This window comes from Balaenoptera acutorostrata, chromosome 3 (assembly GCF_949987535.1).
Source record: "Balaenoptera acutorostrata chromosome 3, mBalAcu1.1, whole genome shotgun sequence".
NCBI classification, from domain to species: domain Eukaryota; kingdom Metazoa; phylum Chordata; class Mammalia; order Artiodactyla; family Balaenopteridae; genus Balaenoptera; species Balaenoptera acutorostrata.
In genome coordinates this window covers 149630665-149643297 of record NC_080066.1, presented here as the reverse complement: position 1 = coordinate 149643297, position 12633 = coordinate 149630665, and the positions used below count along the sequence as shown (strand labels likewise).

Below are 12633 nucleotides of genomic sequence, written 5' to 3'. Positions count from 1 at the left end.
GAGGCTCAGAGCGATGTGACTTTTCCAAAGTCATGGAGCAAGTTAGCAGCAGGGTCTAGATTAGAACGCTATTCCCACAACCACATGCCATGTTTTGAGGAGAACACAGTGGCTTTGAGATTTGGGCTGTGAACAGCCATGGCAAGTATCCAATAAAGATCTGATGAGTGAGTGAGCTTCCTTCTGGGTGCTGTGTCTGAGCTACCGATGGGCGGGATTTCCTAGACTCAGGGGCCAACAAGAATCTTGGACATGGACCACCCATACGGTCCCTTCCTCCACACCGGCGGCACGTCACTAATGCTCAGGACCAGTTTGTGTCACAAGCTCTGACCCAACTTTCTTCCCTGCCTCACCAGCAGATTCAAACCGTCACTCACGTGCTACTGAGTCCAAAGGGGTGTCCCCCTACTGTGGGGTACCATGCTGCCAGGATCCAGCCCTATGTGTGCATTGGGGTGGTGGGCAGTGCAGAAAGGATAAGTCATATTATGGGATACTAAGAGAAAGTTTGGGGCTTGGGGATAAGTTTGCTTGACATCTTTGGTGTCACAGTCTGACAGGATTAGACAAGGCACAGATAATATCCAGAACGGCATTAAAAATTATGTGTATAAAGTAGGTTTTCTTCGGGAATATAAAAGAAGAAAGCGAAACTACCCATAATCTTTCTACACAGATAATCCTGTCGTCGTTTTTCTTAAAAAATAAAAGTAATAATGCATACACTTAGAAAAGTCATGCACTATAGAAAGATTTAGAATAAAAAGTTAAAAAAGGACATGGAGGAACCTTAAATGCATATGACTAAGTGAAAGAAGCCAGTCTGAAAAGGCTACACACTGTATAATTCCAACTATAGGACATTCTGGAAAAGGCAAACTATGGAGACAGTAAAAAGATCAGTGGTTGCCAAGGGTGGGGTGTAAGAGATAAAGAGGCAGAGCACAGAGGATTTTTAGGGCAGTGAAAGCACTCGGTATAGTACCACAGTGATAGGTACACGTCATTATACATTTGTCTAAACCCATAGAATGTACAACACGAGAGTGAACCCCGAAGTGAACTGTGGACTTTTGGTGATCATGACGTGTCAGTGTAGATTCACCAACTGTAACAAATGTACCACTCTGGTGGGGAGTGCTGATAACGGGGGAGGCTAGGCATGCATGGGTGCAGGGAGTATATGAGAAATCTCTGTCCCTTCCCCTCAATTTTGCTGTAAACCTTAAACTGCTCTAAAAACAACGAAGTCTTACTCTTTAAAAAAAAAAAAAAAAAAAAAAGTGAAAGTTTCTCCCCAGTTTCTCTGCCCAGTCCCTATTCAAGTGAAATGAACAGCTTCACTTGCATGGTATCAGATAATCTTCTTGAAAGCAAGTACTGTACTAGAGTATATGTTGATGCTAGTCTATATCTTTTTTCTTTTTTTAAACACAAAGCAAATAAACACTGTTTTGCATTCTGCCTTTTCACGTAATAACAGATTTTGGAGACTGGTCTCTATCAGTCCACACGGAACTCTCCCATTCTGGGTTCAAGTTCAGAAAGAATGGAGAATTATTCTTTCCAGAGCTGGAAAGGACCTTGGAGATCCTGGACTCCAACCCTCGGTTTTTAGACATCAGAAAACTACGGCCCAAGAGGTAAAATTCCTTGACCCAAGGCAGCTGGTGAGTTAGAGACGGAACTTGCTGCCCACGTCACTCTTTACCGAGTCGCGCTTCTGCTGTGTCCTTGCTGGGGACGTCTGAACACATTCAAAGAACATCCCTTGCATTCTGCTCAACAGAAACACTTTTGTTTTACTGTATTAGCAAGTGCTTATTTTGGTGGAGTACGTGCATTTGGGGAGCAGTTTTTTTGTGTGTGTTTGAAACAAAATGGGAGAGTCAGCCTCAATAGATATTTAATTCAGAAACCACGCATCAAGAGAGTTTTCCTGGTAGGTACTACTCAAGTATCCCTTTTGTCTTAAAACTGTTAGAACTAAAGGTGGAAATTTCCTTCACTGGGCAGTTCCCACTTCCTTTTTTTAAAATTTAATTTATTTATTTTAGGCTGCGTTGGGTCTTCGTTGCTGTGAGTGGGCTTTCTCTAGTTGCAGCGAGCGGGGGCTACTCTTCATTGCGGTGCGCGTGCTTCTCATTGCGGTGGCTTTTCTTGTTGCGGAGCACGGGCTCTAGGCACACGGGCTTCAGTAGTTGTGGCACGCAGGCTCAGTCGTTGTGGCTGGCGGGCTCTAGAGTGCAGACTCAGTATTTGTGGCACACGGGCTTAGTTGCTCCGTGGCATGTGGGATCTTCCCGGACCAGGGCTCGAACCCGTGTCCCCTGCACTGGCAGGTGGATTCTTAACCACTGCACCACCAGGGAAGCCCCAGTTCCCACTTCTTATTTCTATTCTTTTTTTTGTTCTCCTAAATATCCCTGCCCACTTAAAAAGATAATTTACACTTTGAATACTTTGTAGTTTATAAAGTACATTCATACGTTATCTTCTTGCTTCTCACCCTTATCTTGCGAGTCAGGCTGGCATGATTATACCCATTTAATATGTGAGGAAACTCAAGACCAGATTAAGTTCACATGTGTAGCGAATGTGCCACCAGCTGTCACACGAGTCTCCCTCAGTTCCCCTCCCACTAGACACAGGGCCAACTGGTCTATTTACTGCTGGGTTTGGGGGAGGGGTTGTTTTTGTTTCTTGGGAGATAAGGTTTTGGCTCACAAAGTTAGAACTTATCAGCCAGTCATAAAAACACAAACTAAAAAATAAATATGACTTTACAGGATGTTAGGAGAGAAAATGTTCCATGCCACACAGAATAATACTGTGTCCAATCTCGTTCAGCACTTAAACCAGAACATATTTTTAAATGATGGTATCATCACTCTCATGACATTAAAATTGACCAGGTCTGGAGTAATGCATATGGACAAGTCCAGATGTTATTCTTCTAATGGGTCATTTCCCGTCATTGTATCCACAAACTGGTTACTGAAAAGTAATGGCTGAAATGAATTCCTACTCTTAGCACATCCACTTAAATTACTCAAGACCTCTTAACTGGAATTCACACATTCTGGAGCAAAGGGGATAAAAACTAGGGGGTGGTATGGGTGGGGCTTCTGTAAGCCTCTAGGCTCATTAGAAATTATGACTCATCAGATTCTCATTCCTCTCAGGTCACCTTCCTAGTGACATAGAACCTGGTTACAGAGAGCAGGACAGTTTCCCCTTAACCACCCAGGATGGTCATGGAATGGGAATCCTAATCACACAAGGCACAATCACGGTAAAAGGAATAACTTACAGAAGACAAGACTGGAGGATGGGCAAGCGAGTTGCCCTAAAAATGTCAAGGCTTTTCCTTGTTACAGTGATGAGATGTATTTTTTGTTGCTTCAAAAGATAGATAGAATATGGCTGGATCGACAGAAATTTCAAGGAGGCAAATTTTAGTACCTAAGGAAGAAACTTCTAAATATGGATGTTGTAGGGTGAATGGTTAGGACTATAGGCTTTGGAATTACAGACCTGGCAGATGAGAAGTCCCAGTTTGCCACATACTACTGTGTGACCATGGGCAAGGGACTTAACTGTTCCAGCTTGAGCTTTCTTTCTCACAAAGTTATACAGGTATATATGCAAGTTCATGAAAGGCAGTGACCTTGTTCTTTATGTTTACTCCTGTGTTCCCAGCCCTCAAGTCCGAGTGTCTAGCACCTATTAGTTGCTCAATGAATATTAATGAAATGATTGAATTTCTTGGATCCTTAATATGAGACAAATGCTGGAATAAGTATTTTCATTCCTTTCAAACACATTTATGGAACATCTACTGGGGGCCAGAAGCTGGGCTTATCATGGTAGTCTTTACTACCATTATTGTTACTGCTATTATTATTATAGTTGTTGTTTTGTGGTGGTGGTTATTAAATAAGTCACTATAGGTAGCGGTGACTATCCCTATTTTTGGAAGTGCCTAAGCTCATGCTGATAACAAGGTGGTAATGTTGACAAGGAAATTCACACACCTCTGTAAGGTATGGAGTCATAACCAAATCTGAAATCGTAATTCTGGTTTTCCATAACTCTCGAGCTAGCTAGTTAGCACTTCCTTAGCACTTTTGTTCTTTTCACACAGACACACTGTGGAAGGGAAACCTTTGCTCCACAAGCTTCCTCTCTGTAAACCTTGTCTGTAATTTCAGTGCTGTTTTAAACTCCTTTTGGCCGAAAGAGAAGAGAAAGCCCACTTGGATATATTTCAACCCAGGATTCTTCTAGTTCAAGTCAGCTCTCCTTGGCACTACATATTCCGCTTCCTTTTTTTTCTTTTTCTTTAATTGAAGTATAGTTGATTTACAAATGTTGTGTTAGTTTCAGGTGTACAACAAAGTGATTCAGTTTTATATATATATTATATATATATATATCTCATACTTTTTCAGATTCCTTTCCCTTATAGGTTATTACAAAATATTGAGTATAGCTCCTACATCCTGCTTCTTTTTAAAAAATATTTGGGAACTGTTGGTTTTGAGTCCTACCAGACATGGCATCATTTCATTGCTGATATGAAAATGTGTATGTATGTTTAAAAGGAAGATAATGAGCTTTACACTGCTTATGATCATTTCAAGGCCATATGAACACCATGAGGAAGACTAAACTCTTTTAATCTTCTGTAGTATTATCTTTGGCTTTTTAAAAAAGTTTGTTTGTTTTTGCTGTACCACGTGGCTTGTGGAATCTTAGTCCCCCAACCAGGGATCGAACCCAGGGCCCCGGCAGTGACAGCAACGAGTCCAGTCTTAACCACTGGACTGCCAGGGAATTCCCCTATCTTTGGCTTTTTAAATGTCTGGTACCACTGTCCGTGCTGGAGCTGTGCTTGCTGCTATGTAATTAGGAATGGACCACACTAATCGCGTTGGTGATAATGGGAAACTCTGGTCCCAGCATGGACATCTGATTTCCCAAAGCCAAGTATCTGGGAATTAGGAAATTGCTGGTTGGCTGGTTGGTTGAAACATTTGGTTTTCATCCTAGCTCTTTGGAGGAGGCACAACCTGGTGACGAAAGCGAAGAGCTGGCAGGAGAGAATGTCCCATCAGAAGGTCACTCCCAACCTGTGACGCTCTGTGAAGCTTTTGGCTGCCCACATCTTGGCTTTCCTGTCCATCCTGCAGCCAAGTCCCCTCGCCTTGGATGGGGCACTCCGATGCCTTTTGGCTGTAGGGACTCTTACTTCAAGATATCTTAGAGAGTTTCTGGCTACGAGCCACCCAACTCATTACTTTTGCAGGTAAACTAAGGAACTTCAGAATCCACTTTAGAAACTCAGCCCAAAGTCTACATTCAGAATATTCTCTCCTTGAAAGCATTCTACAAGTTTCAATTCTCACATCCTTTCTTGGAAGATGATCTTTGAAGCCACATTTACAAGCTTAAGATTTATTGGCCAAGGGGCTGCCTGAGGAACAGCCTCAGGTTAACAATGGCTTGGCCAGTCAAACTCTCCCATCCAGATGGCAGTATCTTGGCTGAACATCTTAGCATGAAGCCCCTCTTCTTTCCCCTCCTTTGCCAGTTCTTATCCCAACAATTCCTCTTCTGGCTACCAGGTTACTGCTTGTCTCTAGCTCTTGACCTCTTTTTTTTTCTCACTGAGTTCTTGCATTTGTAATTTATCCATCTTCCTGCTTGGTTCTTTGGTTCCCAACCAATTTCTGTGGGGACCATTTGTCTTAGAATCTGCCTCAGGGTCTATATCTAATTCTGTCCTTAGATGTATACGCTCAGTCATCTTCTGGTGTCTCATTGCAGGGGTGGCTTTAAGGGTGCAGTCACATAAGACCCATGCTCAGAAGGGCCTTGTATTTGGTTTAATGCTCTGCTGTTGACTTCTTGAAATTCTTAATTATTTTATCTTTGAAACTGTGTTTTGTAAGTGAAGCCCGATTGGATAATGGAGCATGAAGTTGAGCAGAAGACAGAGGTACAACTATTCTTTGCAGGCCCATGTAGTATATAGCATTCACGATGCCCCATGAGCACAGAATTCCAGTGGATCCACAATGCAGGGGAGTTCAACAAGCATAAGTAAGAGGGTCAGGTCAATAACTAAGCAAGCACACACGTTGACAGCCCAAAGAGGCCAGGCTTTCCATTCAACCCAGAAATTGCTTCAAATGCAGAAAGAGAGCAATAGTGTTCTAAGAAACAAAAATAACCTAAAACCCCATCACATCCTTTCTTGCTTAAGTGCCCTGTACTAGCCAACCACTTATGCTGAAAATGATGACAGAGGAGGAAAGACTAGGGTAGGAGTATGCAATAGCTCCTTTTCCTTTCCTTACTCATCAGAAAGCCAAGACTGGTAGAAAGTGCACCTATAAAGTATGCATATAAAAAGTGAAATAAAAGCAGTTGAGTTCGTTTTGTCAGCATTTCCATGGTTCCAGTAAGAATAAACTACATATGCATGTACAAGCTACGAAACGTGAATTGTATAACTTACATGATTCATATACCAGTTAAGTGTTCTTATATTTCCACTTAAAACTGGCATTGCACACTATAAAGATGAATAGTAAATTCATGCCAATAATTTAAAATTGTAATTTTCTTGAAATGACATTAAATAGCAGATAAAAACACCATTTCCAGTCAAGAAAAAAAACCATGAAAGAAAGGGAAAAAACTTTATCTTTTAGAAATTTTAATGACAACTTTCTCCTGCTTTTTTGAACAAGGAGCCCCACATTTTCATTTTGCCCTGGGCCTCACAAATTATGTAGCTGGCCCCGGTCCCATGGCTTCAAGACACGTCCACAAGCACTGATAAAGCTGGCTCCCATCCAGGCCTTTTTCTTGCGTGACTTCTTTAGGCCTTGTCACTCCCCTGTCCTGGGACTTTCAGTTGGCATCCATGGATATTATCTGCCCCTTTGGTAAAAAACAAAACAAAACAAAAAAACCCCTGCCCAAACATAGCTCTAAATGGATGGGAAAATGGAGGTAAAATGATGTGGTAGGGACTTATACAAAGTCACAGGGTATGCCAGGAATAGGGACATAAGCTGACTCTTGTCTAGCCTTCAGATCCAATGCCATGGCCTGTCAGCACCCATCTCCACTGTGGGCATTTGAGTCCTGAACATCATTTGAAAATACCAACAGAGTCATGCATTGCAACCTTTTGATCAAACCCAGCTGGGGCCACTACCGCCCCACAGGAACAGCTGTAAAGCAAAAGGTTCTGTCCTTCAAGAGGTTTTGCACAGAACATTCCAAGGCCCCAGGGGAGTCCTGTGTCTTGTTCAAGGTTAGTGGGAGTTGATCGACAGGCCAGTACATGCTTCTTTTGCAGCCTTGGTAAGAATCACATGCCTACATCTGCCCAGGCAGGATATCTTTTCTAATCATTGTATCAAAGGCATTAGAAATTCTGAAGGAAGAAGATGCTTCTCATTTCCTTCCTTGAATTTCTTAGAGAATAAGACATGCAAAATCAAATCTGGGGGTCTTGCACCCCTGGCCAGATCCCTACTAATCAGAAAGAACTCCAAGCCAGAACAGACCACAGCCACAGGCACTTTGCACATTGCCTGCACACCCTTCAAGTGGTCACCTCAAGTCATCCAAATGGATTTTTAGGTTAACATCTCTTAGCAGATTCTAACTGCCCCCTTGCTGTTCTCTTGGAGCCTTCCATGCAGAGTGCAAGGGTCCACTGAACCTAGGTTTCCTCCCGAAGCCTCATAATAGTCTTTTGTTTGGTGCTGAGATGCCCTTAGCAACACAGCCTAATCCCCCAGGTGTTTCTGGGCTAGTTCATGTTGCTTCTAAACCCCAAACCTCTCCCTCTATGCACAGCTGTGTGGAAGGACAGATCCTTGAGAGAACCAACATCTTCAGACTGCTCTCTCCTGAAGCCCACTGGGTTGCTCAGCCCACACTGCAGCCCCAGTGGAAGGGCCAGTTGCCTTTTTGCTGGAACAAACTTGCAGTTGCTGTCTCCTCCCTTTAATCAGGCACGGGGGGTGGGGTGGGGGGGAAGATTATCTTATGGGCCACGCTGCACTGTTCTGGTTCTAACAGCAATAACAGTGATCATCTTTCTTTCTCTTTCCATCAAATGCTCATTGTAAACACACATTTAAAAATTTTAGGTTGCCATTTAAAATAATCTTCACAAAAATATTTTAGTGAAATGTAAAAATGCTCTGACACAATGGCAAGTGGGAATAAAAACAGGATACAGGAGGTCCTTAGCTTTGTAAATAGTTTATGTTTAGCTATAGAAAAAAATACAGGAAGGAAATATATCACAATGGATTTCTTTAGGTTGGTGGGATTAAAGGTAATTTTGTATTTTCTAAAAGAAAACACATTTTATAGGTAAGTATTACTTTTGTAATCCATAAATTATTAATATTCATAAGTGGTAAGCGCCCGAGAAGGCAGCAGAGGGGGAAATCTGCCATTGCTACTTTCCATTCTCTCACCACCAAAGTTTTCCAAAGTGTGTGGAGGGGTGGTTATGGAAGTGGAGGAACCATCCAGATCTTAGCCCTGCCCTGAGTGGGTTGGCCTGACCAAGGACACAGCTTTGGTTTCACCTTGGAAATGTAACCACTTCTGGGGTAGAAAGTAGGCGGTGCTAGCCATCGGCTGGCAGCCAAAAGCATGGGGTGAGGGGCAACCCTAGAATGCCCATGGAAAACGCTAAATATAAGACTCTATTACCACTCTGAAATCACTGCATTAGTGATCCAGAGTGCCCCCTCCTCCACCCATGGCCACTCTGCCCTTTATATTCATCAGGCAGTAATGAATATGCCAGAGACTTATGGGAAATAAAGGGAATCATGGTGTACCTTGTGATGGATTGAAATAGTCCATCTATGCTGTATTCCTACTACTTTATCTGCTGCCGTTATTACTAGTACTGCTATCAGCACCACCATTTCCACAATTGCTACTACTACTATTATCATTAATCCTTTAAGTTTGTAAACTACTTAACAATCTACAAAGTGCCTGGGTTTTGCCTGATTAAAGATGACACTGGACATGGCGTTATGGGAAGGCAGAGGTAGGCTGGCACTAGAGATCTCAAAGGGCACAGAGCTGACTGGCACTTAGGAACAGAGCAGAATTATTCATACATTTTTTTTCATCCCCCAACTGTCTGGGCCCCAGACAAATCCACCATCCCCAACCACACCCATTCTCCCAACTTGACTCTGCTACAACTGTCCAGAGCTAGTTTAGGCAACTTCAAGGGTTAAGGATTAGGAGTGATGGCCCTTATCTGGTCAGAGGAACTGGATCATGCCCAGATCCCACCAAGTGGGGTGGGAGAAGAGGAGAGAGAGTGTTTTTCAAATATAAGGCCATTGCCTCTGCCAACATCTTCCACTTTCTCACATGAAGGCCCTGGAGTGACCCAGACTCCTCCGGTTTTAGAGACTTTAAAATTTTCTGTGCCAAAGTTAATTTTTAAAACGCCCGACTTTGACCTTAATCCCCAAAGTGTGCTCGGGAATGTATACCTCACCTTCTCATCCCAATAAAAGGGCTCCGTTTTCCTCAAGCCTAGCAGCTAGCTGGTGTGAGAACCAGTGCTACATGGAGCGAGGCAGGGAGGAGAGCGAGAATGCAGCACAGCTCAAGCCCAACCTTGGACTAGCTTTCCTTTGAGATCGCTCTCTTCACCTGGCAACCGCGGCCCCAGCAGAGCTCAGAGAGAAGAAAGTGCATTTTGGAATCCATTTTGCTTGAGATGCTGAAGGCATCGTAGCAAACTGCCCTTTGCTACTGGGGCCAAAGGAACTTGGGGAAGGACTTGACTCAGAGGGATGCGGTCAGCTGCGGGGAAGGCGAGGGCGAGCTCTGGTGCCAACGACCCCTGAGGCAAGCGGCCACTGGGCATGCGGTGGGTGCGGGTGGCCCACCCTGGGTGCAGCCTCCTGCATTTGGACCCAGGGCCACTGGTGAACAGTAGTAGGAGCAGCAGTTGTCGCCAGGCCGGCTGGGTCCCCATCTCTCTGTCCAGTTATTTATAGGCGAGATTTACGAGGATGCGGGGGAGGAATGCGAGATGACAACGAGTTTCGGAAGGTACAATCCTGAAAGTCACACTTTTTCCAAAGCGCCCCCCTCCCAGGTTCTCCTTCCCAGAGCGGCACGGTCCCAGCGGGGGCGTGTGCGTCGCGGCGCGCCGCGGCGGTCGGCTGCGACCCGGAGGCCCGGGGCTGGGGAATGGGGACCGGCGCCCGGCGGGAGATCGGGAGGGCAGGGGGAGGAGGGGCCGGGGGCGCGGCGCGGCTCACCTGCCAGGCTGTTGTAGCAGTCGATCTCGATGGCTTCCACCGTCTTGCTCTGCTCCTCCGAGAGGCTCCCGGGGTTGGGGGCCCCGGCCTGGGAGGCCGCGCGCGAGTCCCGCTCCCGTTCCCCGGAGGCCGGCAGCAGCCCCTTCAGCTCCAGCAACGCCCTGTGGTATTTGCCGATGGCTTCGCGGAATTTCTTATCCTTGTAGCACTGCGCCCCTTGGCTCTTGAACTCTTGCGCTCGCCGGATGAACTCGGCTGGCTCCGCAGCCGCGCCACCCTGGCCCCGCGCTGGGGTCCCTCCGCCGCCGCCCGGGACGCACAGCGGCGGCTGCGGCCGTTGAGCCTCGCCGGCTGCCGGCGGGCTCGGGTTCCCCTTGGCCCCGGCCGCCGAGCCCTTCCTCTCCATTCGGTCGCCACCCGGCGCCCAGCGCGCGCCGCGATCCGCCCGCCGCCGCCGCCGCCGCGCCCTCCCGGGTTTAAAAGCGGCGGGCGCCGGCCCCACGCCTGGCAAGCTTGGCCGCGGCCGTGACACCCCGCGGCGGTCTGTCGTCCCGCACTCCCATTCTCCTCGCCAGCTGCGGGAGGCTGCTCTCTCCTCCTCCTCCTCGGATTGCCTTCCCCTCCTTCCCTCCTCCCTCCCTCCCTCCCTCCCTCCCCCACTCCCGCGCCGCCCGCCCTCCTCCTCGCCCTCCTCCCCTCCCTCAACCTGCGGGCGGTGGCGACCTGGCCCTCGCGCGCTCCGGGGCTAGCGGTGTGGGGGACCGAGGGCCTGCTGGGGTTGGCGGTGATTGTCGCTGACCCGGAAGAAGCTTGGCTCGCCTGAAAGAGGGGAGGATTAATGACAAAGACGGGCCCGTTCTTTCCCATTCAATCCAGCCCTCGGAGACGCGCCTAGTCTGAAAGAGACACACGGGGGAGGGGGTCTGTGTGTGTGTGTGTGTGTGTGTGTGTGTGTGTGCGCGCGCGCGCGTGAGTGTTCTTTGCAGTGAGGCGTTAATATTTTTAAGGTGGCAGGGCCTCTTTTTTTGTGGATGCAGGTTGTCGCTGAGGTGCGTCTCCGTGTGCGGCTGCCCAGGCGCCCAGAACACAGCGGGCACTTCAGCGTGTAGGGCGCTGTATTCCAGGAGCCGCCGTGTGCTGACGCCTGGGTGTGCAGGCAGTTGTGCAGAATGAATCACAGACATCAGAGATGGAAAACACCTGTTACTGTTGGTCATCAAGGCTGGGCGTGCGTTCGAATTTCCATTTACAGGACAGTTCTGCCCTGCTTCGGGAGGTTCCATCCCTTCGTTCATTCATTCTTTCAGTCTGCCCTGAGTGGCAGCTGTCTACTGGGGATTTGCTGAGGTCAGGGGGCAGACAAAGATAGTCAAGGAAGGGACTGCCCTGCTCACCATTAACTAACTCCCAGTCTACTGGGGGAGATACACCACCCACCGGCAGAGTCACTCTGCCAGGCAGAGATTGGTAAGTGTCATCAGGGAGGAACAGAAAGTCCTGTGGAGCCCCAAGGAAGGGAAGCTTCGTGCCGGAAATGGCCTTTGAAGGCCTTGACGGACGGGTAAGATCTGGGCACCAGGAGGTAGAAGGAAATGACATCTCAACCAGAGTGAGGAAACAGCAGAGGGCATGAAGTTCGGAATCTTGGCTGTGTTTAGGGCATTAGTGGTTTGATTTTTATGGCCTAAACAAAAGTAACTGGAAATGATGGGGTTAGATTATGGAGGCATTTGGATGAAGGGTTTGCATTTGATTTTGTAAACAGTGGAGAAGGCTGGCCTGTTTTTTAGTGCTCCCCCCTCCTTTATGATGCTGAGAAAAAAAGTATATGTATATATATTCTACAGCAGTGGTTTTTGAAGCATGGTTTCCAGACCTGCAGCATCAGGATCACCTGCAAAACAGAAATGCAGTTTCTAGGGTCCCAGTCCAGACCTCCTAAAATCAGAAGCTCTAGGCATGGGATCCACCCCCCCACCCTTGGTTCAGATGCACACTCACGTTTGAGGACCCCTGCTCCAAAACCTTGCTGCTCAAAGCGGAGACCTTGGGCCAGTAGCACCAGCATCACCCAGGAGCCTGTTAAAGATGGAGAATCTGCAAAATCCCAGACCTACTGACCCAGAATCTGCATTTTAACAAGATTACCAGGTGATTCTTATGCCTGTGAAGAGTGTGAAAAACACTGTTCTGGAGGATTTGCAAAGTACAGAAACGTATAAAGAAACCCCCAAGCCTACACCATCACCCAGATATATTCTTTGTTAAAATTTTGATGTAATTC

At 46.8% G+C, this 12633-nt stretch overlaps 1 protein-coding gene across 1 annotated transcript in view; it reads right to left on the bottom strand.

Moving 5' to 3' along the window:
* The window catches only part of TTC9 (tetratricopeptide repeat domain 9), a 30397-nt gene extending 19432 nt beyond the window's left edge, over positions 1–10965 (bottom strand). The window contains exon 1 of the mRNA XM_007184558.2: positions 10350–10965. Within this exon, the coding sequence (XP_007184620.2) occupies positions 10350–10755 (406 nt within the window). The 5' untranslated portion in view covers positions 10756–10965. The remainder of the gene's footprint in view (positions 1–10349) is intronic.
* Between the last annotated feature and the right edge of the window lie 1668 nt (positions 10966–12633).